General features: G+C 43.1%; 1 protein-coding gene across 7 annotated transcripts in view; it reads left to right on the top strand.

Moving 5' to 3' along the window:
• FYN (FYN proto-oncogene, Src family tyrosine kinase) overlaps positions 1 to 24,391 on the top strand; it is a 138,478-nt gene that overhangs the window by 106,031 nt on the left and 8,056 nt on the right. For 5 of the 7 annotated variants that reach the window (XM_038133624.1, XM_038133620.1, XM_038133622.1 and 2 more), the window contains 6 exons: positions 1,980 to 2,129; positions 3,922 to 4,086; positions 8,372 to 8,551; positions 10,199 to 10,275; positions 10,378 to 10,531; positions 19,033 to 19,164. In XM_038133624.1, coding sequence (XP_037989552.1) covers positions 1,980 to 2,129; positions 3,922 to 4,086; positions 8,372 to 8,551; positions 10,199 to 10,275; positions 10,378 to 10,531; positions 19,033 to 19,164 — 858 coding nt within the window. Of the gene's footprint in view, positions 1 to 1,979; positions 2,130 to 3,921; positions 4,087 to 4,558; positions 4,715 to 8,371; positions 8,552 to 10,198; positions 10,276 to 10,377; positions 10,532 to 19,032; positions 19,165 to 24,391 lie in introns of all 7 variants that reach the window. The other 2 variants (XM_038133627.1, XM_038133626.1) reach the window with 2 other exon arrangements.

The raw sequence follows: 24,391 nt of genomic DNA, 5'->3' as shown, positions 1-24,391 counted from the left end.
GTGACTAAAGAAAATACAGCTGCTGCCAGTGGATCAAAATTCAAAAATGCGGAGGTGGAGAAGAATGCCTGGAAAATTCTGAGGGGAGGCTGACAATGTACAGCCCAGAGTGGTGGTACAAAGCATGCACAAGATGTGCTTGCAAATCACCAAAAAGCTTTGAACTCCTAGTTGATACAAATGTACTGACTCGGGGAGAGCCTCTTCAGAAAACTGTCCTAAACAAACAATATTTGTCTACACTTAGAAATCATAGAATCACAGCAAGGCTGGAGTTGGAAGGGACATTTAAGATCATCTAGCTCCAACTCCACCAAAATAAATACATGAAACTAAAATAATTTTTTTAAAGGGAAAAAAAAAAAGAGAGACATAAAACAACCCCTGATGCTCCTTTAAGTGTGTCCCGTTCAAATAAACCAGAATCATCTGTTTTAAGTGCTGGCTCTTTTCCTCCTATATAGGGGACAAATAACAGGGAATTTGAGAAGTCCTTGGAGTCAGGGTGGAGAGGTTTTGCTCACTGCATCTCCCTCAGGGATAAGCCACCCATCAGTGTAACCTGTTGTTGGTTCATGTGATCAAGAAGCTTCTTCCTGAGGATACATCCAAGAAAGACATCTTACACTGGGACCACTTTTCATGTCATACAAAACTGTTTGCTGGTGGTTTTTCCTTTTCTGCCCTTAGCTGACATGGTTACCAGTGAAAGCAGCAGAGGCTCCAGAAGGAGGGCCTTCCTGAGCTCTCTGCAGCTGACAGTTTCCTCTTCTCCTTTTAATGCTTAAATTCCCTTGAGTAAACACAGTATTTGTCTGAGCCATGAGCAAGAACTCGTTTCCTCTGCTGCCTTTGAAAAGGGCCATGTTTTTGTTCAGATGCTGCGTTACGCTGTAAAAAAGTGGCTTTGCTTTTGACACTGTAGAGAACCAACACGTGTGTCACTGGCTGTAAAACAGGACTGTCCTCCAGAGTGAGACACCTGAACGTGCAGGTCCCCACGGAGGTGGCTGAGGTGTTTCTGCAGTCAGCAGGAAGCTGAGGCTCCGTTCAGCTGCCCGTGACCGCAGACACCGAGTGCCCACGCTGGCATTATGCCACAGTGCCGTGACACTCATGGAAATTGGGCTGGCATTCAGCCACCCTCACAGCACCAGGGGCTTATGCATGGGCATGCCAACCAAGCCCCCAGCCCACCTGCAGACTGCCACCACTGCACCTGAAACTAAATCCAGCCCATCAACTGAGGTTCCTTTACATGGCCCTGAGCATCCAGAGCCACTTCAAAGGCCTGCAGGGCATCCACATGGCTGGAAAAATGTGACAGCCTGTGGGAAAACTGCCAAGCAGCGTGTCCTGAGGCATCTCACATGGCACTTAATCCCTGTGCTAGGGCATCTGAATCCCACCAGTAAGCTCTAAAGCCCCACATGGATTTGGGAAGTTAAACATGAAGCTCTTGCAGACCTACTGGTGCTCTTTCTTGGTGTAATATTACCTTCCAAAGACTGTGGTGTACAAAGAATGCTTATTTGGTTGTTTATAAAGAAGTTTGGGATCCATCCAGGTAACAACACTACCCACATATAAAGTCATTATCTCCAGAGCTTTCTGTGAAAATCTTGATATTTACCACCCACTGGCATTTACATGAAGTACAGTATTTGCAGTGTAACCTGACACTTAGAATAGGAAAAGTCAATTTAACAGCCTGGAGCAGTTAAATGTTAAAATGTGAGTTTTCATTTACACAGAAGTCCCGGTATCTTTCTAGAACATTGTGAAAGGGACATGGTGTGAACATCCCAGGATTTCTCTGATGCTTACCTCATTGTGTTGGATTAATTTGTTCTTTTTCATTATACAGTAAGCTTTTTGGAAGCAGTTTCTCTTTCACTTTGTAGCAACTGACCAGGAAACCAAAATCTTTGCAACTAAAAGCTAATTACAATTTTATATTTCTCCTTTGCTTGGAACAGGTGCCTATTCCCTGTCTATTCGAGACTGGGATGATATGAAAGGAGATCACGTCAAACATTATAAGATTCGTAAACTTGACAATGGTGGATATTATATCACAACTCGGGCACAATTTGAAACTCTTCAGCAGCTGGTTCAGCATTACTCAGGTAATTTTTCAGATAATACATGGCACTCTGAAGTATTTTAAAACAAAAGTGTTTGCTGCTGAGCTGATGTATGTGTAAGATGCCCTAAAGAGTCATTTGATCTATGACTCCAGCTTGTTGTAATGCATCTTCTGTTATCCCTTTCCCATTAGAGTTATAAATGTCTTTGAGTGCTGGGATACAGCAGCAGAGCTTTTAAAACCTAACACTTCACTGTGCTAAAGGTTTTGTCAGCTCTCCCTTTTCTAAGCAAACAGAATTACCAAATTTGATTTGCACATCTTCAAGCATGAATTCCCTGTGAACAATTGCGTGCTAATATGTGCCATTTTGCAGCACACTATTGCTAATAAAGCAAATAGGAATTGCACTGTGGAATTCAGTCACCTAAAACAATGGCCAAAAGGTTTGCATGTATTAGATACATTAAATATATTTTTCCCACTGGATTTTTATTCTATGTGCAAAGTATTAACATTTAAATTATGTTAAATAAATAAGGCTGTATGGGTGTTTCTTTATGCACACTATTTGTGTCCACCCACCAAACTTTTTTATTATTATTCCTGAGAATAAAATGTGGCATGCACTATTCCACCCAAAAGTACATCCTGTTGTCACTGGCAATTGGTGTACAACAAATGCAACTTCAAAGCCCCCCAAACCTCTGCACAGGACAACTGGTTCTTACACGGAAGATTGCCATGCTTCTCAGCATGGTCAGTTTTTAAGCAGAAATTTGTATTTTGAAGTAGTTGCTCTTTGGGGTTTTTCCCTTTACTTTAGCTTTTCATAATATTATTAACAGATTACCCCAAATGCTTGCTGCTCAAAAACTTTTCATAATTTTTACTTGGGAAATCAGCTTCTCTGCGGGGCATTTTTTCTGTATTCTTTGTATTCTGTCTGCTGCATTCTTATGCTATTCATACTAGACATCTGGCTGTCTTCTCCACCCAATTCCTGATGGGTGTGTGCTGCCAGGGAGAATTTCTAGTTGTTTCTGGTGACTCTACTTCAATCTAAATGAGGTATAAAAACTCACATATAAGGAAGATAATTTACAGCCTCACTGTACCTGTTGGTATATGTCAAGTTTTAGTTTCCTGTGGTCAGCTTATTTGGGTGGCGTATTTTTCATGCACAGATGCAGAAACAAATAGATCTGGAAGCAGCCATTTCTGTGCAACACGGAGGCATAATCAGTAGGATCCAGGCAGGGTACCTCTGGAGGCATGGTACTGTATATGCTAATGAAGGTTTGCTCTAGAAAGAATGTCAGACTTGCATGACATCTACAATGACCTTTTCACAGAGCAAAATATAGAAATTGCCTTTTCCCAGGCTACAAAAAGCCCACCAAATTTTCATGGCTGCGATTTTTCAGAAAAAGAAGTAATTAACCTTGTCTGTGTTTCTTTTACTCAGTTCAGAAACAATTCAGCTTGTAATTGACAGATTATTTTTAAAAAGCTATACTGTACCATAGTAAACCAGTCACTCAAGAGGTTATCTTAATGCAGCATTGTGGGAGGAGGGAAATCCTGAGTCTGCAAGAGAAACCCATGGCGGTCACCTTCCATTTCAGGCTGTGCAGAGACTAAAATATTTCCTGTTCTGTCTCAAATGAATATGTTTCAATGTTCAATTCCTAATCTTCCAGGATGCTTTGTGGTATGCAACTAACAGCTGTTGTGAGTAGCATTGTTTTTATGCTTACTGTATTTGTTTCATGTCACACTTTTTTTTCTTTCCTCTCCTTTGCTGTTGGCTTCACTTCTGGCTCCATCAGAGAGAGCTGCAGGTCTTTGCTGCCGCTTAGTAGTCCCCTGTCATAAAGGAATGCCAAGGCTTACTGATCTGTCTGTCAAAACCAAAGATGTCTGGGAAATTCCACGAGAATCCCTACAGTTGATCAAGAGACTGGGAAATGGGCAGTTTGGGGAAGTATGGATGGGTATGGAGCAAAATAATTACTCTAAAATAGCTCGCTGTGTGGGGATTACAAGATGGAAGGTGAAAATGTAGGACATTGTGACCCACAAGAAAAAAAATTAGTAAAGCTCAATATGTTAGGAAAAATGTCTTTGGAATCATGTCTTTGACTTTGAAATTCTTTAATCTTCAACTTTCACTATAATTGATGGCAAAAGAAAACTGAAAATCCATGTTTCCTTGGAAGGTCTTGATTTTGACAAATTACCACTGTCTTAATAATAAATCAAGGCTCGCGTAGTAATCTCTTAGCTATACCAAGGAGCCTTTTTCTGCAAGATAACAAAAGAAGTCCTTACCTTCAGCATCCAAAAAACAGTGTTTGCAAATGAACTTTATTGCAGCACTGAGAGACCCTCACCTTCCATCTTTCTCAATGCATGCATAATTTTGGATTATAAGTATGTTTTTTTTATTAATTTCCTCTCCTATAGAGAAAGCTGATGGTTTGTGTTTTAACTTAACTGTGATTGCTACGAATAATACCCCACAAACTGTTGGATTGGCTAAAGATGCATGGGAAGTTGCACGTGATTCATTATTTCTGGAACAGAAGCTTGGTCAGGGGTGTTTCGCTGAAGTGTGGCGTGGTAAGGCAGAGAATATATTTTGCTTTGGATGGATCTTTTAAGGCCCTCTTGGCAGAAATAAACATTTCAAGTATAGATCTTAAGGCTAAAAGATCAAATTAGTATGAAATGTTAGTTTATATTGCCTGAAACAGTCAAACATAAATACAGTAATCCATGGGGAAGCTTCCTTTCATTTGCACGCAGTGGTATGAGAGGTTAGGGCATTAAAATTCATTAATTGCCTTGGGTTTATTTGGGTGACTACACAATTGCTAGGTATTAAAATAGGAATGATGCTAAACCTGTAAGGCAGAATGGCTAACCAGAAATTAAGCTGGTAAGTAGACATTTTTCTTACCTTTTGTGCTGTAGCACTGATGGAATCAGACCCTGAAAATGATTCCATCCGCTCTCCCAGCTTAAAAATAATGGCAAATATCAGCAAGCTGATGTTGTCAAGCTAGCTTTCCCATGCATCCACTTCTTCAAGTCTGTTTGCAATTTGTGTCTGAAGCAGAACCCAGTAATTCGATATAGAGACCAGGGACAACAGAGGCAAAGCTTGCTGGGCCCAGCTGAACCCCCACTTTGAAATCCAGAAATACTGACCTTTTCCAAATCCACTGACATTGTTTTCTGCACACTTGCCAGCTTAACTTACCCATCATGGGCCTCATTCTTTTAATGAGTATAAAACAACAGCAATTTATAATATAATTCTTAGTATGGCCATAGCATTGAAACACAATACAGTGGCCATTTCATGAGATGTGGCTCAATTTCTATGCTAAATTCTGTTCTGTATAGACTCTAAAATTACCAATTCAAATAAAAAATTACTATATGTTGTTTCTTCTCAAAAATTTGAGGGGGCAGTTTGACCACTCCTTTTGTTGCAGTGACACAAAAATATGTACAGCCAAAACAACCAGTGGGTGCCCCAGCAAGGAGCACAGCAGCAAGTCTGTGAGATTTACAGAATTTATAGACTAGAAATAAAGAAATTTCTAGAATCTCACGGAATTGCAGTTGACTTGTTGCAAAGAAAGCTGCCCACATTTCTATTGGCACTTCCAGATAATTGCAGTTTCTCCTTCTCGTTCTCCATCTTGAATGCACACACAAGTTTCCAGTTGATGTTCATACTTAGTGGTCAGCTCTGTGTGCCATAGACCTTAAACTTATATGACAAGTTAAAGGAACAAATGTAAAACAGAAAAAAAAAAACCAGCTATGGGAAATAAAGTGCCAAGTACCAGTACCAAGTAGTTGTCAGAAATGCAAAAATTATTATTACAATTGTGAAATTCTGTTTCTTAATGTGTAGTAAAAAATATGTTAACAGCCCTGAAGCATTACCAAATTGGAGTCAATTAACACAGTAAAAAATATTATAAAACACATTAAGTAGTAACTAACTACATATGGGAGGAATTCAGAAGGAAGTCTATGCTACTTTTCTATTAGAAAAATCTACCAAAACAGAAAAAGAAAATTTAAGAATTTAAACTGGAATCAGGGCTGAGAGGATAAGTTAGCATTTTTGTTTTATTTTCTTTTTTTAAACTGGAGAAATTAATAAAAGTATTTTAAAACAGACTTGCTGAAAACACTTCACGGTAATAGAATGAATCCTGAGATTTTTATTTAAACAGATAGTACACAATTAATCCTATTAACGCACGAGGCGAGATCCTATTTTATGAATGCCAGTCTGGCACCCATGAAACTCTGGTTTTATTCCTGGCTCATATAATGTCTGGTACCTCTGCAAAGTGGCCATGACTGATGTCACACTGCAGTCTGCAGCCTCAGGGACTCCAGACAAAACACGCTCCCTGTCACCCATCAGAAAAGATTTTGCCCGCTCTGCTTGAAATTGGAGGCAAAACCACATCCTTCCCAGCTTACACAGGAGTGTCACTAGAGCAAAGTCCTGCTTCAGCTCTGGTTGGAAGAACTGAGAGAAATTAGGGCTTCAGGAGTCCCTCTGAAGCGTGCTGGAGTAGCAGAGGTGGTAACTCAAGGCATTAGTCCACGGACAGTACAGTGAACTGTCAGTTCAGTGACAGCTGGCACTGACTGGCAGAAGGAAATAAAGGCATAATCAAAACCAACTTGCACTGCACCGTTTTGACTAATATGTGCCTCAAGCTCCCCCAGACATTTAGGATTGCCCTTTAAAAGTGAGGAGCAGCACGGGAGTAGCAGCTCCTCCACTGCTCTTCTGCTATCCTCAGCCAGGCAAGGTAGACCTGGGACCTGAGCGTTTGCACAAAAAAAAGGCTCATTTTATGGCTCATTTATACTCTGGCAGGTTGCAAAAGCTCATGATAAAGTTATTTTGGCCTAACGAGTTCCCATGCAGCAGCTGAGTCCTGTTATTGTTCATGGACTTTTAACAAAGACAAATGGGGTTATTTCACACCTTACCTTTTTTCACGACACAGCCTTTGTGTACTTTGTGGGCTTTCTGCTGTCCTCATGCTTAAGTGCAGAGTAGTTTTTAAGGTGATTAATTCCTGAAGTAATTTAGTGTTGTTCTGCCTTATCACACAGCAGCTCCCTGTCTACTGATCACATTCAAAGCCATGTCAGCCCTGACTCTGGAGCAGGGCTCTGGCTAGTCTGGGCAAAGGACAAACAGAAGGCAGTAGGAAAGGGGTATTTCTGCCCATTTTAATTTTCCTTCCTTTTCCTTCCCACCAAAAAAAAAAAAACCCCAAACCAAAACAAAACCAAAAAAATCCCCACTGTTTACATAAATAGGTCTTCTGGGTTTTCTTTCTTTCCAGTCCTCCTCCCCCTTTCTAATACTCAAGTGAAGCCCCACCTCTTGCACAGTGCCCTGCGTCAGCCTTCCCCAGTTCTCTCCAGGTTCTTGTGCAGGCTTTTGGATGTGCCAGAAGGTTTGGTAGCTGATGGCTGAGAAATGATGCAACTTGTCTATTTCAGTGCTGACCACGAGTAAAGAGCAAACTGAAGTGGACAGGAACACCTCATTTTATGTCAGCAGCTCCTGGGGATAAGAAGGGGAAGGAAAAAGACACATTTCAGTTTGGAAACACATCTGTGTTTCTAAAATGAAATCAATTCAGGATTTATTTCTCAGGAAGTTTTTGTGGGTTTTTTGGTGGTGGTTTTTTTTTTTTTTTGGGGGGGGTTGGGGTTTTTTTTTGTTTTGTTTTTTGGGGGTTTTTTGGTGGGTTTTTTTTTTTTTTAATCTGACTCAGAACAAAACCAAAATGTTAAAATGTGTTGCAAATGAGAAATTCTGGTTTAACCAGTTCTGTTCAAGTCTGTGACTGGAGCTGTGTTGTTGTTTGGAGCAATTGCCTGTTAGCAAGGGAATACACAAAGATGGGTTTCAGCAGTCCCAAGTTTCTGACTCAGAGAAGGTTTCTGTGGAGATCACTGGAAACACTGTCTGAGTAGGACAACAGCAATTGTGCCCCAGTGCCAATGGGAGTATTATTTTTCAGTGTAACAGAAAAAAACTAAAATATGAAGGAGGTGTGGGAGGAATATAATGATAAGGCAACATGGAAAACCAAACTTTTTTAAAAAAAACTTATATTAAATGTCCTTGCTATTTTTTTTTCCTTGCTTACATTAGGCATCAGGCAGAAAAAGGAGCAGAAGATATTTAATCTAACTAAGTGTCTGTGCTTGTAGGTACGTGGAATGGAAATACTAAAGTGGCTATCAAGACCCTGAAGCCTGGCACTATGTCTCCAGAATCCTTCTTAGAGGAAGCCCAAATCATGAAGAAGCTAAAACATGACAAATTGGTCCAACTTTATGCTGTGGTATCTGAAGAGCCTATCTATATTGTCACAGAGTACATGAGTAAAGGTGAAGCCAGAGCTGCTGTGCTTGATAATTTTTTTCTTTATTGTTTCTCCTTGGGGATACAGAGGGAGGTGCAGTGGGGTGCATGCGAGGAAGGAGAGAGGGAACAGGAAACTAGAGTCACCTCTGGCTTCAGAAGAATTATGAATTCCACTATGAACTGGGCCCAAAACCTGATGCACAAAGAAAATCTGCACTAGCTGAGGGAAAGAGAAGTTGGTGCAGGCTATGTGCTAGGATTTCTGTTTCCTTGTTTAGCCAATCCTGTATCTTGTCACTGCACCTCATTGTCAGATCACACTTCACTTTCAGTCCACCCCATTACCATCTTAATACATGATTTGTACATATTATTCTTTCCCTCCTCTTTTTCCCTCACTTTCCTCTTCCATCTTGTCTCTTCCTTAAGCTACTTAGTTGGTAACAGTGAAGTAAAATGAGAAAAAGAAAACTTTTTGCTCCATCAGATCTCCAGCAGGGTGCTGAGAGCAGAGCAAAAAATCTGCTTGTTTTGGAAAAGCAAATGAACCAAATAGGAAACATAAGTTCTCACAGGGAAGTTTCATTGTACATTGGAGGATACACTCTGAAATTTTAAGTGCATTCTTTCAGTCTATTTGGAGTTGACTTTTATTTTCCTGGCAGGTGCTTGCCCACCTCCCTCCTCAGAGGCATCCAAGCCCTGACTAACTCACACTTTAATCATATGTCTCAGTGACAAGCATATGCTTTTTCCCTTTAAAAATAAAGACTTTTCAAAACCCTTCTGAAGTATGGGGTTTATTTTGGCTTACTTTACTGGTTTGTACTGTAACATTTTACATCTTTGGATCTGAGCTTGAGGCTGACAATTTATCAAGGGAGAAACGCTTAATCATCTGTCTTTTTCCTTTATTTTTTTTTCCTTTATTTTTTAAACCAATTCTCTGACCTTATTTAAAGGAGACTGCTACACTTCTCTGTTCAGATACAAGATTAGGACAGAAGCTATAACACCCTAGGCTCTTTTTTTAAAGCAACAGTGTACTTTCTTGTTTTCCCTTGCACAGGAAAGTGATGTTCTTATAACTTTTGCTAAAGTTGCTTTCATTTCATCTCTTCTTTGTCTTCTAAAATTAATTAGTTCAAGCTGTATTTAGTTCTGGGTTACCTAGGGGAGAATCACCACTAATTTCTAAGGAAAAATAGCCTTTGCCAATGCTGTCCTCCTTGGGCTCACCAGGCTCTGGGCTGACCTCTCTTTTGGAGCAGGTTGAGCTGGGATCCGACTTCTTCCATAACTTGTGTGGCTTGGAACTGAGCTGCTGCTTTGCAGTTAGCTGAGGCCTTTAGAGAGCAGCAGGTATGTAGTTTTAAAGAGCACTGGAAAAGTTAGGAAATATCAGCTTTTTCAGTAATGGTCAGGAAAATTTAAAACAATCCTGTTTCCTTTCCCTGCAACTTCTGTTGTACTAGTGGCACATTCTTCTGCAAGCTAACTTAAAGAGCAAAGCGAGTACAATGGGAGAATTGGGAGATATCATGGGTTTTTCGAAACTGTGCCTTGAACTTGAAACGTTGCTGTCTTTAATATTGCACATATTGCTGCACCTTCATTCTGACGAGTTGTCTTCCTAACATCTCTCTATTATGTCAATGCTGCATTCGCAGGGAGTTTGCTAGATTTCTTAAAGGATGGAGAAGGAAGAGCGTTGAAGTTACCGAACTTGGTGGACATGGCAGCCCAGGTCTGTCTCCAGAGTACTGAGCACTGAATGTATGTGTTTTATGGCCCACGTATGAACTGAGTCTGTTTTAAACGCATGGCTTGTCTCTCCTGCTGCTCGCAGGTGGCCGCGGGAATGGCGTACATCGAGCGGATGAACTACATACACAGAGATCTGCGGTCTGCGAACATCCTGGTGGGCAACGGCCTAATATGCAAGATTGCCGACTTTGGATTGGCAAGACTGATTGAAGATAATGAATACACAGCCAGACAAGGTAAATGCAGCACTGAGTGTCATTCCTGTGGCAGGGAAAGAGTAGAATGTGGTTTTGAAAAGCTCTCTCTCCTATGTTTCCAGGTTTCTTTCAGTAAATCCTGAACTCAAATTAACTCCCAGTCAGAAGTTCACTGCTGAATGCATGTCCAAAGAGAATGTCTTATTTTGTTGTCTTTTCTTTGAAAACTAAAATGAAACAAAGGTGGTGAGTGAGAACGCAGCTGGAAATGACAGCAAAGACAGGATCTTTGTGGTGCCATAGCGAAGAGGATATTTTACTTACTGATTATGAGAGTCTGAATGTGGTAATCTAGAAAAGTGTATGTAGGGTATTTCTTTTGTAGCGTGCCTTCTAGTATTTACTAACCACTATTATCACTCCTGTACTACTCTTACTTTCTTTATTCCAAACAGGTCAAAGAGTTGTGCCTCTGTGCAATGGAGCTGCCTCTCTGAGCACTCTATTTTCTTTCTTTCTTTCTTTCTTTCTTTCTTTCTTTCTTTCTTTCTTTCTTTCTTTCTTTCTTTCTTTCTTTCTTTCTTTCTTTCTTTCTTTCTTTCTTTCTTTCTTTCTTTCTTTCTTTCTTTCTCTCTTTCTTTCTCTCTTTCTTTCTTTCTTTCTTCTTAAAAAGTTGTTTTAATAGAAAGGCTATCTTCCAGTGCTACACAGGGTGCTGGGCACAGATGACCACTGATACACTATAGAAATGTATCAAAGAGTTTTGTAGCTTTTTCTAAAAAGCATGTGTGCTCAAACTGAGCCATGTCACAGGCTCTTTTTAGTTATTCTTTACAAGTCATGCTTAGTTGTCAGATGTTGGTCCAAGCTGCAGAGCTACAGTTTTGTTCTCTTTCTGCTGGCAGTACTTCGGTAGTGCTTGCTCAACATGTGTTGGTAAACACGACTCCATCCTTTCAGTGCCAAAGCCAAGGAGGATCCCATTAAACCCTGTTGTGCATCACCAAAAACTCTCTTCGTGGGTTTCCTCTTGTGAGTTTCTTCTCTTGAGCAAAGTCCCTGTTTCAGCATGGACCCTGCCATTAATTCTTAGTAAACAGCTAGCCTCTTTCTGTAACTTTTTCTCTAAGTGTTGACAGAAGGAGCCAGAGAGTTTCCAGCTTGCCCTGCCCTGGCCTGGGGGCAGCAGCAGCTCTCAAGCTGTTCTCAGCCCCCTGAACTGCCATCCCAGTCACAGGGGTGTGGACCACAGACTGCATCCACCCCAAAAGGTGCCTGCTTCACAGTCAGACAGCAAGGCCTGATTATTTTGGTGGGGTCCTTGAGGAACCCGTGACAGATACTAATGCAGAGCCTTAACTACTATTGATTTCAGCCTGAGGGTGGGAATTGCTTCTTGTTAGAAAAAAATAGGCTTGTGTCATTCTCTCTAGAGCAATAAGAGTGTCTGGAGAGGCTCTGGCAGACAGAAAGCTGCCTGCTTGCTGTTCCCCTGTGTAAAACAAGAAGAGTTTTCCCTGAACAAGACGGGCAGATCCAGTCTGCAAAATGGCTTTGAAACACATCTCCATTTCTGCCTGGTTTGCTGCCGTGTCTTTTGTTCCTTTTGGAAACCACCCAATGTATAGTTTTACATGACTAATTTTTTGTTTTCATAGACAAGTATGTGACCTACTTCTGGCCAAATCTCTTCAGGCTCCTGATCCCTAGGAAATCCTATGATGATCTGTTTGCCTCCCAGTTTAAATCTCTCAGAATAGTTTTGCCCTCTTCACATGTTAAAAAAGCTGTGAAAACCTACCTGACTGATATAGAGGAGAAGTTTAGATTTTTAAATACAACTCACTCTATTTGGGGTGGAGAAACTGTGAGAAAAGTATAACACCAGGCCTGGCAGGGAGAGGAAACATAGCTGTGGTTATCTCCTGCCCTTTTTTCATGGCAGAATTCACTTGTATTGAGGAAAAAGTGTCTGGGAAGGGAGAATTAGTTTGGCTTTTAAAATGCATTGCTGATGATCTGGAGATCTGAGTCATGTTTGCCTGGCTTCATCTCCTTGTGCCAGTCATCCAGATGGAGAAGTCATCCACCTTTCCCATACTTGAGGGCAATGGACAATAATTCCTTCCCCTGACCCTAAAGTCATGCTGAAGTCCGTCAGAGCTACAGAATTCTTTAAAAGACAGACTCAAAGTGCTGTAACCACAGGCATCACGTAGAAAGGTTTTCCTACTTTCATTAATGTTTTTTGTCCCTTTCTGAAGGAGTAGGAAGGGTTTTGGTTTTTTTTTTTTACCAAATAGCACATACTCAATTTACATTTCATTGCAATTAACCTGGCTTCCAAGCCAGGGTGAGCCTAAGACCTTTAATTTATTAAGGGAGAAACATGGTTTCTAACACACCAATGGATTTTTTTTTTTCAACTGGAATTCAGTTCTGGCTTGTTTAGTTAAGCTTCAGTTTGAGCAATGCTTGTTGGAGACCACAGTATCAGGAGGAAATGGTTGCCTCTGCTTGTTTCCCATGACCTATTACTTCAGCCTCCAAGGGGATGCATCTGGGGACTGCTCTGTTTATCTAGCTGACTACTGCTTCAGTGGGAATTTTGACACAGGAGGAAAACTTGGCCAGCAGAGGGGAGGGGAACAGGGAGCGCTCCAGACTGGCAGCTCCTGTGGGAGAAAGGAAATGTTTTTCCTTGCAAAATCTGAAGATTAAAGTCTCTGGTCACTCTTCTCAGCAGTCATCCTTCTTTTGGCTTAAGTATGTTAGTACAGAGCTCATTGTTGGCGTGGGGAAGAGGTGGTTTTCTCCAGCTTTGCTTGATCTCCTCCTCCCTTCCCCCACTGTCACTTTTGTCTCTGATTAAATATTTTGAAAGGAAACAGATGGGGATGCTTTGAGCCCCAGCAGGCTAGAGTGCAGGATTCCTGAACCTGTGTGGGTATTACTTAGCCTGGTGGTAATGTTTTACTGACTGGTTTATTTTCTTTTGGGTTTGAACAAAGGGGGCCTGACTGCTCCTGATTTATGAGAGGTAAATAAAAAGCAGTTCGTTGTCTGCACTGCCATTTCTCAGCAATTGTCGGGAAGGAAAGAGATGGTCATGCCACTAATGATTTAAAGCGTGTGACTAGCAGCCATACACTGCCATTAAATAATACCAAAAAAAAAGTTCTTGGCTTGTAATGAGCATTTGGCTCCTCTTGCTTTTAGAGGAAGTGAGTAACCAAAGGGGAAAAACATGCCTGTTTAGAGTGACACCCATTTCAAAGGCTACACTGGGGGACTGTATTGCAGCCTGTCCCATTGCTTCCTTTGGCTGTTGCTGTTGCAACATCTTCCCCACACACAGAGGAGGAGGAGGAGTGTTGCTCCCTTCCATTGGTGATGATGCTTGTGTCAGCCCTGTAAGGCAAGACTTAAAACTCCGGCTATCCTACAGAACAAACTTCCCATCACCCCCACCAAAGGATTTCCCACGAAGTTCTGCTATCCTTGCGCTGATATGGTTCACAGTTATGTGGAGTTTTGGCCGAGCACATGGCATTTTTGTGGAGAGTGCCAGTGCTCCACAGTCACTGGGCTAGAGTTGTTACTATTCTAAGCAGCAGCAGCTGATACAAATTTAAAATTTTCTCAATAAATAAAAAGTGCAGAGCTGTTTTCCAGGCCTTGTTCCTGCTGCACACACCAGCAGCACTTGCAGTAGTGCCACTCTAAGCACACATGAAACAATAAGGATCTTTCCGATGCCTTCCAGACGAGTCAGAGCTATTTTGGGAGCTCTAGAACGTGTTTGTAAACTCACAGATCATTTTTGCCTTCTCAACACTTAGAAGTAACTCCTTCCTGCCCTGCTTAAAATCAAGTCATGCTTCTTAACTTGCTTTCCTATGAACAGGCAGGGATTTCATCACCTTCCAGGCTCTCTCCAGTCCCTTTGCAGAGACTTGATCAGCAGCTAATCAGAACTGGTTTGTTTGTGACTGACTGTAGTGCGGGCTGGAGCAGCCCGGGCTTTGTTCTCGCTGTTCACCTGCGGTTCCCTGAGCCGGCCCAGGAGCGGCCAGGAGAAAGGGCTGCTGGTTCTCAGCCAGAGGGCTCCCGGGGGATCCCGCTCCGCTCCGGCAGAGGTGCCGTCTGCCCTGCGGGAGGGAAGGAGCGCGGCCAGGTCAGGAGGAAGGGCGAGGCAAAGGAAGGGAAGGGGAGGGGGGCTGCCGGCAGGGAGCCAGAGGGGTGTTCAGAGCCGCAGTGCCGCCCCTCGCCCCCCGCTTCCTGGGGAGGGGTCGGCCTGCGGAGCCCGCTCCTCGTCGCCGATGTTTGCCAGGCTTGTCATTCCGCGTTCGTTCTCGCGGCACAAAAAATGCGATTGCACGGTCCCTCCCACACTGCACTCATCATCGCCTGCCGGGGCTGACTGGTTTTCTGTTTCGTGCTTGCTTCAGCACTTCGTTTTTACCTTTTACAGCTTTCCCTTTCCAGCCCCCGAAGCAATCCAATGCCGCACTACATTCCCTGATTGCTGACCCAAGCTGTCCCCGAGTTTTTGGGTCACAGAGCTTGGAGTCCTCCGATGGGTTTGGTTTAAAGGTACAAGAGGTAACGGCTTTGTAGCATTTCCAGAAACAGGATCATTATCAAGCTGGCAGTGACTCTGGGGCATGAATTTCAGAGGTTTCTACTTCATCAAGATTTAGATCTGAAAGGAAACCAAAGGTCTGAGGATTTTCACTTGCCTCAGAAGAAACCATGCTGAGAATTGTATCTCAAGGTCACTCAATCGTCCCAGCCCCCTCTGCTCCTTCTCATCACATGACCCGCTTATAGCCAGCAAAGAATTAAAACAGGACCATGGATTGATTTTTCCCAGGGAGATCCTCCTGGGAGATAACCTGTGTGAATGCCTGGGCAGAGTCGGGCAGAGGTCCCAAGAATAGGGCTGAGCCTCACAGAAATCCTCCCAGGCTCGGGGCTGCTGCTGTAACCATAAATTGTATCAGCAGCTTTGTTTTCATGTGGTTACAAGCAGTGCAAAAACCCAAAAAAGGCTTTCTCCGGGCTGTAACATTAAAAAAAAAAAAAAAAAAAACAAAACAACAAAAAAAACCAAAAAAAAAACCCTGAGATAAAAGCTGCAGATTAGTACCCTCTTTTAGGACAAAGACAGGTTATCCTGACCTCATGAATGCAGTCTGCTGTTGGAGTCCATGCATGGGGTTACTGATGTGCTTAGTTTGTAATAAATCAGGTTCCAGCAACGAAAAGAGAAATCCCTCCCACACTGATGCAAAATTCTCCTCAGAGCAGAATATGGGCTGTCTTGTCAGCTGGGGTGATTTGGCTTATCAGATTTATTAACATGCTTGTCAGTAATACACATTTTATCTGATGCTGTAATTTGTTTGCAGCACAAAGTCAGTTTGTTTAATAAGCTTTTGAGGCCTGGGCAGAGAGAGGCATTGGGTTTTTTAATCAGTGTGTTGGGAAGAGAGTTAAGCACAGGAACTGTGTGTCCATCGGGAACCACACGCAGCATCCAGCCTGTGCTAACACTCCATGGAGCTACAGCAAGCAGGAGGCTTCAGGGCAGCGCTCAACACATTTGGGTATTTTTGTGCTCTCCAGCAATGCACTGTCTCTCTCCAGTTTCAGGCATTGAATGAGGGGCAGCACCTTGGAGGGATCCCTGTCAGACAAACACACACACCCCCCCATTCACTCAAGCTGTGTGTGATCTCCTCATGTGAGGGCGGTGCATGTGTTGTACCTGCAGGTGACCAGCCCGGTGTGTTCTCCCTGGTCTCTGCTCTCCCTTCACTGACAGCTCTGCCAGTCTGCAGACTCTCTTGTACCATCTAGCCTCCAACATGTGTTGCAGGGCCAGAAAACCATGAGGCAGAGCTCTGCTAGCAAGCTCTCTGCCAAGCTTGCATTTTTCTCCTCCCCATCTACCCCTCCAAATCTGTCATCTATCAGGAAATGCTGCACAAACTGCAGAACGTGATTTTTTGTATTAGTTGCTTTAGACAGAGAATCATCCACAGCAGGGGCAGCATAGAGAAGTAATGAATAGCTGTTCTGTTGTTGGAGAATCCTCAGCACAGACCATTCATCTTTCCAGCAGTGCTCATCACACCCCAGTGAGGATTGTACTGCTCTAGCTCTCAGGAAAAGGGATGTCCTGGAATCTATCCCCCTTCTGAATCACTTAGCTTGCTTCTCATTTTCCTGTGGTTTGACAACATGCTGCATACTCATCTCCCAGTGACACACTGGCAGTAGGTTGAGGAAGACAAAAATACTGGGGGAGTTGGCCATAAAAGAGTCTGAAGAGATTTCCTTCCTCCAAAGATGAGTTGTAGGTGGTTGCTACCTTTGGATCTGAGTTTGAAGCAAAAGGGAATTAGAGCAGATTTGGCTAAGTTTCTCAGAAAAACACAGCTGATTAAAGAAAAAGAAAATTGTTGAATAAAATGTGTGCAACATGTGAACAATCAAACCCCCCTGCATGGCCTTCCCACACAGCACCAGCCAAGGTCCAAGGCTTCAGGTTCCTGGCCAGCCTGGAGCTGTTCCTTCATTCAGCTGGCACAGGGTGTGTGTATACTATCTGGGCTGCACGTAGGAGAGAGCACAGGGACATTGGCCCTCTCGTCCAGGGCTGCCTGCCCAGGCCCATCTAAAGGCATGCACTGCTGGCCTGGGCAGCCTGATCACCAGATACATGCAGCTTGCAGTTGTTCCAGGGACTGGCATGGGCTGTACAGCCCCAGGACCTCCCGGCAGCTGGAGCAGTCAGTTGCCAAGCCCTCGTGGCTGCTGGTGCTGCTGAAGCAGGGCCAGCTTCCTGGACATAGGCTCAAGTGATGGCAGCTTCTGGACTCACACAGCACAGCCAAGGCAAAAAGAGAAGATGAAGTTCTGCAAATTTTGAGTCCTGTAAGCTGAGATTGGTCACACAAAGAAGTGTAAGTGAAGGAGACTGAGACTAAAGCCAAGCACCCAAATTTTAGTTCCTGCCTACATATCAACCAATGAAAACACATAAGAGACAGACTTTAAAAAGTGAACAGGCATCCAAAATCCTCCAGCACCTTTGCAAATCTAGCCAGTGATGTGCTGATGCTTAACTAAGTCAGGACTTAAGTTCCTGACTTCAGGCATTAGGTATCTGAAACTTTCTCTTGCATCTTTTTCATCCTTTAGCAGGATATTTTCAAGTCATTTAGCAGGACTTACTTGATCAACTGCAATACTCCCTAAGAAAAAAAATGTATTTGTACTAGAGTACTAGCCTTTCTTAGGATCACTTACATGTAGAGCAAAAAACATTTTAGCACATTGAAGTTTTACTAAGTAAGGAGATGAGAACTGCCATGTTTACTTTTTACTCTTAAGTCACGTCAGATTGGGGTGTGTGGCAGAAGATACAGGACACTGAGCCCTGGATGTGATGGCGGAACAGTGCTGGCAGGAAACTCTAAACAGTGCTATAAGTTCACTCCCTGAGAGTGATTTGTCCACGTTGTTACATTTTCACACTCCTCCTGAAAGCAAAGGGAACTTTTATGAAAGGGTGATGTGAAGTCAAAGTCAGTCTGTTTCCAAATTCAAGAGCGTTTGTCACTAGGGATCAGCAATAAGCAATGCAACTCTTTTGCCTGTATGTTAATACAAGGCACCAGGGAAATGTCGGCATTTTTTTTGTGCATGCTATGAGTTAATTATTACCACAAGACTTTTCTTTAAAGTCATACTGAAAATATTTTTCTTAAGAAAACAGTCAGTGATTGGAAAAGCAAATAAATCAGTGTTTAAAGGTTTGTTATCTCACTATCCTTAACTGCAACTGGCTCCTGCAAGCTCTGATGATGGATGAGCACATTAGAATTGCACGTATTTAAGGCACTACAGACTTTGCAGTGCCAGGAGCTTAAAGTACACTGTCAAGTTATAAATCACAGGCCAAAGTCGTGCCTTGACATCAAGCACTCAAAGCAACTCAAATGGTAGTATTACTTTAAATACTGTGTGTTTCTAATGAAATATTTGATTTGCTTTTCATTTTTGTTTTCACCATGGTTGTTTGTTTGCATTTTTCTCAGCTTGAGCAGGCAAACTGGGAGGTACATATCCAGTATATATCTCAGTTCTGCTTCTACGTAGTAACTGTGTTTGATTTGCAAATATTTAAACCACTTTAGGAGAAGTTATTTCTATTATATTTGGCTTATTTGTTTTTAAAAGCGGGGTGGGTTTTTTTTTCATTTCATAAAAACTTCAAACTTGAGTTAAAGTGTCTTATTCTTCTCTTGTGATGTGGGACAAACTGACCCTTTCCCTGCTTAATCTTTCCTGATGCCCTACACTTTCTGCCCACCTGTCCACTCTGAGTGTACTCCATGGAGCTGTTGGGTAACACTTGTCTGCAGCTCCTTCCACCTGCACGTCTTGCACAACACAAGAGTCACCTGCAACCTGCTGCTTTGGTTCTGTCTCTGTTGTGGTTAAGACTCGTGTAATTCTCTCTTTAGGTGCAAAATTCCCCATTAAATGGACTGCACCAGAAGCAGCACTGTATGGAAGGTTCACAATAAAGTCAGATGTGTGGTCTTTTGGGATCCTACTGACAGAGCTGGTAACAAAAGGGAGAGTGCCATACCCAGGTAAGAAAAATGTCCTGCTTCACCTGGAAAAAGGAGTGGGAATGGGCCATATGTTTAAGCTGCAATGTTTATTTATATTCTCTGAGCTCAAAGGAGACTGGCTGTAATGTGTAAGTTTTGTGTATGCTTGAAAACAGTTGTGGCTCAAAGCTGCTTTGCCATGGTCGTGATAAAATTGACAAGGGGACAATCCAACATATTCATTTCTACTTTTTAATTGTGCGCAATTCAATTAATATCATTTCTAGACAACTAATGAAAGCAGTGTAAAATTATTATATTCTGGAGCAAATAGGTCTCCACAGTATTGGATTTACTATGAGATATCTACAGTTAAACTCCCACAGAGGCCTTACTCCGTTTATTCTGTCAGTCTGGTTCACTGCAAGGTTTGATGAGTGACTGAATGTCTGGTACTATCAAATCTCTTTTTCATAAACTCTTAAATTTTAATCCTTGCTTTTGAGATGGATGGAAAGGGAAGAAAATAGTTCTGTAATGTGCAGACCAGAGCTCATGGCAGGGTCACAGCAGGGCCAGATTCTCTGCATGGGGGAACTGGAGGTCCCATGGCTCTTTGTTGAAACCCTGCCAAGTGTCCAATGGATTAAGATTTGTAGGAGGGGGTGATTGGATCTGCCTATGCAGAAAGAGCTTTTTATTCTTGTTGCCCCCCTGAAGATTGTGGGCATTCAGGTGAAGAGGAAAGGGGTGAGGTGAAAGCCATGCATTACATGGAAAAGAATTTAATCCCTTCTTTTTCTCATCTGCATAGATATTAACAGGGGATGCCCTGCATTTCAAGATGCCTCTAGCTGCATTTTTAGTCTTTTTATTACAAAAAAAAAATATCTAAATACTCAACAGTCTGGCTGTGTGCACTGCAGCTGATTTAATGGAAAATGCCCTACAGCAGTTTCAGTTTTCCAATCTGTGCTGTGATCAAGCAGTCAGATCCATGTATCAAATTGAGCAGGAGAAGCATCACGGTGGCGTTCAGTTTACCCTGTGGTGTCTCACACCACTTCAGAAGACTGAACTCAGCAAAACTAATCTTCCAGACTTTTACCAGGAATTTCAAGTTTGCTAGCACCTAGCAGCCAGTAGCTGATATTTGAGAAGAGAATATGGGGACTGGAAGGCATCTTATGATCAGCAGTGAACTTTGGCATCATTAACAGGGAGCAGCTTAGCAAAGGTGTGGCTATGAGAACTGAATGAGGTAGCAGAAAATATAACAGCATTTTTCTGTGGAATGGATGAGTCCCTCTGCCCAGCACTTCCCCATGTGGGGTTTTGCCTCCAGTTAGATCAGCTCTGTCACCAGTCAGCTCAAAAGTCTTCCTGCCGTAAGGGTTCCTGGTAGTGGTATGAGAAAGCTATGATTTCTGCAGGTTTATTGAGGGTTTAAGCAGACATTGCATGCTGTGCAAAGGTCAAAGAGAGAAAAAAGATGTATAAACTTTAGTTGGTGCAGTGTTGCTCCCAGAGGGTTGGCAATGTTCCTGACTGGGCTGCAGGAATTCTCTAGTCACTGCCAGCAGAGTGGATGCACAGGGGCTGTCACCAGCCTGGGCAGAGTTAAGGTGAAAGTACCATTCCGTGCAAAAGCAACCACTTAAGCCCTATGTTTACTCACAAGTCTACAGCCGAACACAGGGTTGGCTATGGCTGCAGAGAATGCCTGCACTTCATAAATGTTTCTTTCCCTCACCAAAGGAGAGACAGCCCACAGGATGTGCATTTAAGTGCTTGCAATATATAACTTCTTGTAGGAGCCATGACAGTAATCTCAGGCATGGGCTGTGTCCTGAAATTCTGGACAGTTTTATTACGTGGCAGCTTGAGCACATCAAAGACAACCAGTGGGATCTCTCCTCTTTCAGCACCATCCTACCCCTTCATCCCTCACTACATAAAGCCCTCACATGCCAAAAGTCCTTCCGGCTCACTCTCCTCCACCTGCACTAGGAAGACATCAAGTAGCTGGAAGCAATTTTTTGTGTGTTGCATATCACTAAGTCAGCAATTTTCTGGACAGTCATGTAGTTCCTTGGTTGCACCCTGCCCAGCTCTAGGCCAGGGCCATTCCTTCCCATCAGGACTCCCCTATTGCTTATCTAGGAGGTCTTAACAATTCTCATGGTCACCATCACTCCCCCCTGCCAGTTTTACATAAGGGCAGCCTGGATCTTACATTTGAGTATTGAAAGTCTTTACAGATTTCAGTCCGGTCTCATTTCCCAGGCCCTAAATGGGAAAGCTTTTATAGGCTGAGGCAGCACTGGAGGGGAATTGGGGCCTTCTCAGAAGGATCTGTCTTTGCAAGTGGATTGGAAAGAGAGCTTGGACTTCCCAAGGTGACATAGGCCTCCTGAGCTCCTTAGGAAAGGTTCTCTTTTCCCCTGACATAGAAAGGACCATCTGTCTCCTGTTTCACACTGGGAGGAGGAAGGACCTTGTGAAGAACAAAGTTTTGTGAATACCTATCCCTGTCTGAGATAGGCAGTAAGGTTTAGATGCAGCCACAGGGCTTTTCTTGCCTTTATGGCATAGCTTGCACAAGGAAGAAAAATGGGATTTCTGTCACCCTAAGAGGCAAGACTTAGCCCTCTTCATCCAAGTAGACAACCCATGGGTGAGAGAATGCGGTCTGTTGGCACTGCCAGCACTTTGGTACCCAACATGTGACACTGAAAAGTGTCAGCCTTGAAACAAAGAGGGTCATGGAACTGCCTGTCTGCTGTAATATCCAGTTTCTGAAATAGTTGTGGGCATGTTGTCCTGATGTTCCTGCTTACAGCTTGCAGCAGGCTGGGAGAAGTGGAGAGAGGCCCTCAGACAAAGGGATTGCTTTCTTGCTTGACAAGCTCTTAGTGCCTGGAGAGATAATTTACAGCACACATCCCAGTCCTGGGGTGGTACCCATGCCTGCAGGACACCCTACCTCGTGCCTTCCCATGTCTGGAACCAGGCATTGTTTTAAGCTTGTGTAGAAGGAGGGAGAAGCACAATGAGTAGGATAGAGGGGGAGGGCAGGCAGTTACAGCAGGGAAGCAGACTGGGTGGCACAGAACTTGGCATTCTTTGTCCTACAGATTTCAACCAGTCCCTGTCCTGATGCCCTCTTTTGGAACAGAGGCTGGTGCAGTGGTGAGATATATGAGCTGTTTTACTGGTGGAGATAAAGATCAGTCTAGAGTTCATAATAAAGCCTTGCCCCAAACTCTATAGCTCCCACAAGCAAGACCAACTTTTTGGAAGGTGTCCTCATGTTCATACTTCATCCAAACCTGTTTCTCTGTCAGTGATCATAATGGGCCACTGTGAAAACTAATTTATGCTTTTTTATCCTTTTCACAAGGTAACAGATTTAAATAAGCAACTTTCACAGTCTTTTACGCAGAGTCTCTATTTCCAGTATTACAGTGGAGAAATTAAAAATAGTCTGGGCCAGAGGAGGAGCCAAGCTTAAGAAACAGTCTGCTTAGTGGATCTTTTTCAGTGTCAGTTTTTCTCTTTGACAAATGCCCTTCCCTAGCAGTAGTTGGGGAATTTGTGGGGTTTTAACATGTCACCTTTGGGATAGGGAAAAATATCAGCCATACCAAACAAGTACCTCTGACCTTGCCCCTTGTGCTTTCTGCTGCAGTTGTCACGTCAAGAGCATTTTGATTTTAACTGTAGTGTGACAACTATGGTGCTACTCACATCGCTGCCTCTGGCCAGGCAGGTCTTTGAGTCTGGGCTCCAAGCAGCCCTGCAGCCTTTGGGCAGCTGTATTCAGCCTCCTCATCCCTGGGGGAAGCTGGGTCACGAGTGCCACGGAGCATGTGTTACCCTAGCCTGGGGCCAAGTACATAACAGTGAGCCAGCATAGGTAGGTGGGTATAACATTGTGGATGGTAAATAAGAGGTTAAGAAAGAGGTGTACTTGTCACTTCGGATAGATAAGGGTTTATTTGTAAGCAAGGAAGCTCCACTCAGAAATGCTGTAGCTCAAGGTTGCATCTATTAATCTGTTATACCAAGGAAATAACTTATTTTAAAATATAAAACCCAAGCAAAAAACAGATATTGATAGTCTAGCTTTGAGGATGAGGAGATGTTGGGGGTTTTCAGTCTTTAATTTCTAAGTGAAGTGGCATGACTTCCAGAGTTTTAAAACTTGTCCCTCCTTTTCCACAGAAATAACTTGGTTTGCATTGCAGTCAGTAAGAACAGCATTCAGAGGCTGTCTTCCCTTAGGAGCAGCTTTGCTGATCCCTTCTGTGCACTGTATTAGTTTGATCGCTGGTCTGAAAGCATGCATTGGGTCTGGAAGGAGCATCATTCCCAGTCTGTGTATTGGGTTTGCATGGCCAAGCTATCATAGTGGGAGGATGGGGGGGCTGTGACCTTGTGGGAGGCCCGTGGAAAGAGAAGCCCCTGCTGGAGCAGCCTGCCCTTGAAGGACTGTGGAAGAGTGACCCACTGCAGCAGTTCGGGGAGCACTGTTACCCATGGGATGGACCCATGCTGGAGACGTTCATGGAGAACTGTCTCCCATGTAGGGACCCCATGCTGGAGCAGGGTAAGGACTCCTCTCTCTCCCTGAGCTGCATTAGCAACAACCAGTGATGAGCTGACCATAACACCCATTCCCTGTTTCCCTGCACCACTGAGGGAGGAGCTAGAACTGTTTTTAAGGTCTTATTTTACTTTTCATTATCCTGCTCTGATTTTGTTAGCAATAAATTCAATTGTTATCTCTAGTTCTAACCTGTTTTGACCATTCCACTATTTGGCAAGTGATCTATCCCGGTCCTTAATCTCAACTCATGAACCCTTTGTTATATTTTCTCTTCCCTGTCCAGCTGTGGAATGAGAGAGAGGCTTTGGTGGGTGCTTGGCATCCATCCAGGGTCAACCCACTACAGTCTAAGAGAAGAAAGCAATAGTAGCCTAAAACAATCTCTCTCCTCGCTGGGCTTCCCATGTCCCAAAGTAATCTGTATAGCTCATTAGTTTGCATGCAGGGACACTCCCTAGTTACAGTAATGTTTCCTGTCTTCTGGAAGAGCAGCATTGCCCAAATCCATGCTATTTGCACATCTGCTGTGCTCCATCTAATCAAGCTCCTAAGAGCACACCAAAGTACTGTCCAATGTTTTCTTTAGCCACAATTGGAAACTCCACATCTTTTTTTTTTTTTTTGTCACAGTAACTCTAAAAGTCACTGTAACTT

Source organism: Motacilla alba, chromosome 3, assembly GCF_015832195.1.
Source record: "Motacilla alba alba isolate MOTALB_02 chromosome 3, Motacilla_alba_V1.0_pri, whole genome shotgun sequence".
NCBI classification, from domain to species: Eukaryota; Metazoa; Chordata; class Aves; order Passeriformes; family Motacillidae; genus Motacilla; species Motacilla alba.
Note: the sequence above shows the minus strand (reverse complement) of the source record. Positions and strands in the feature narration are given on the sequence as shown.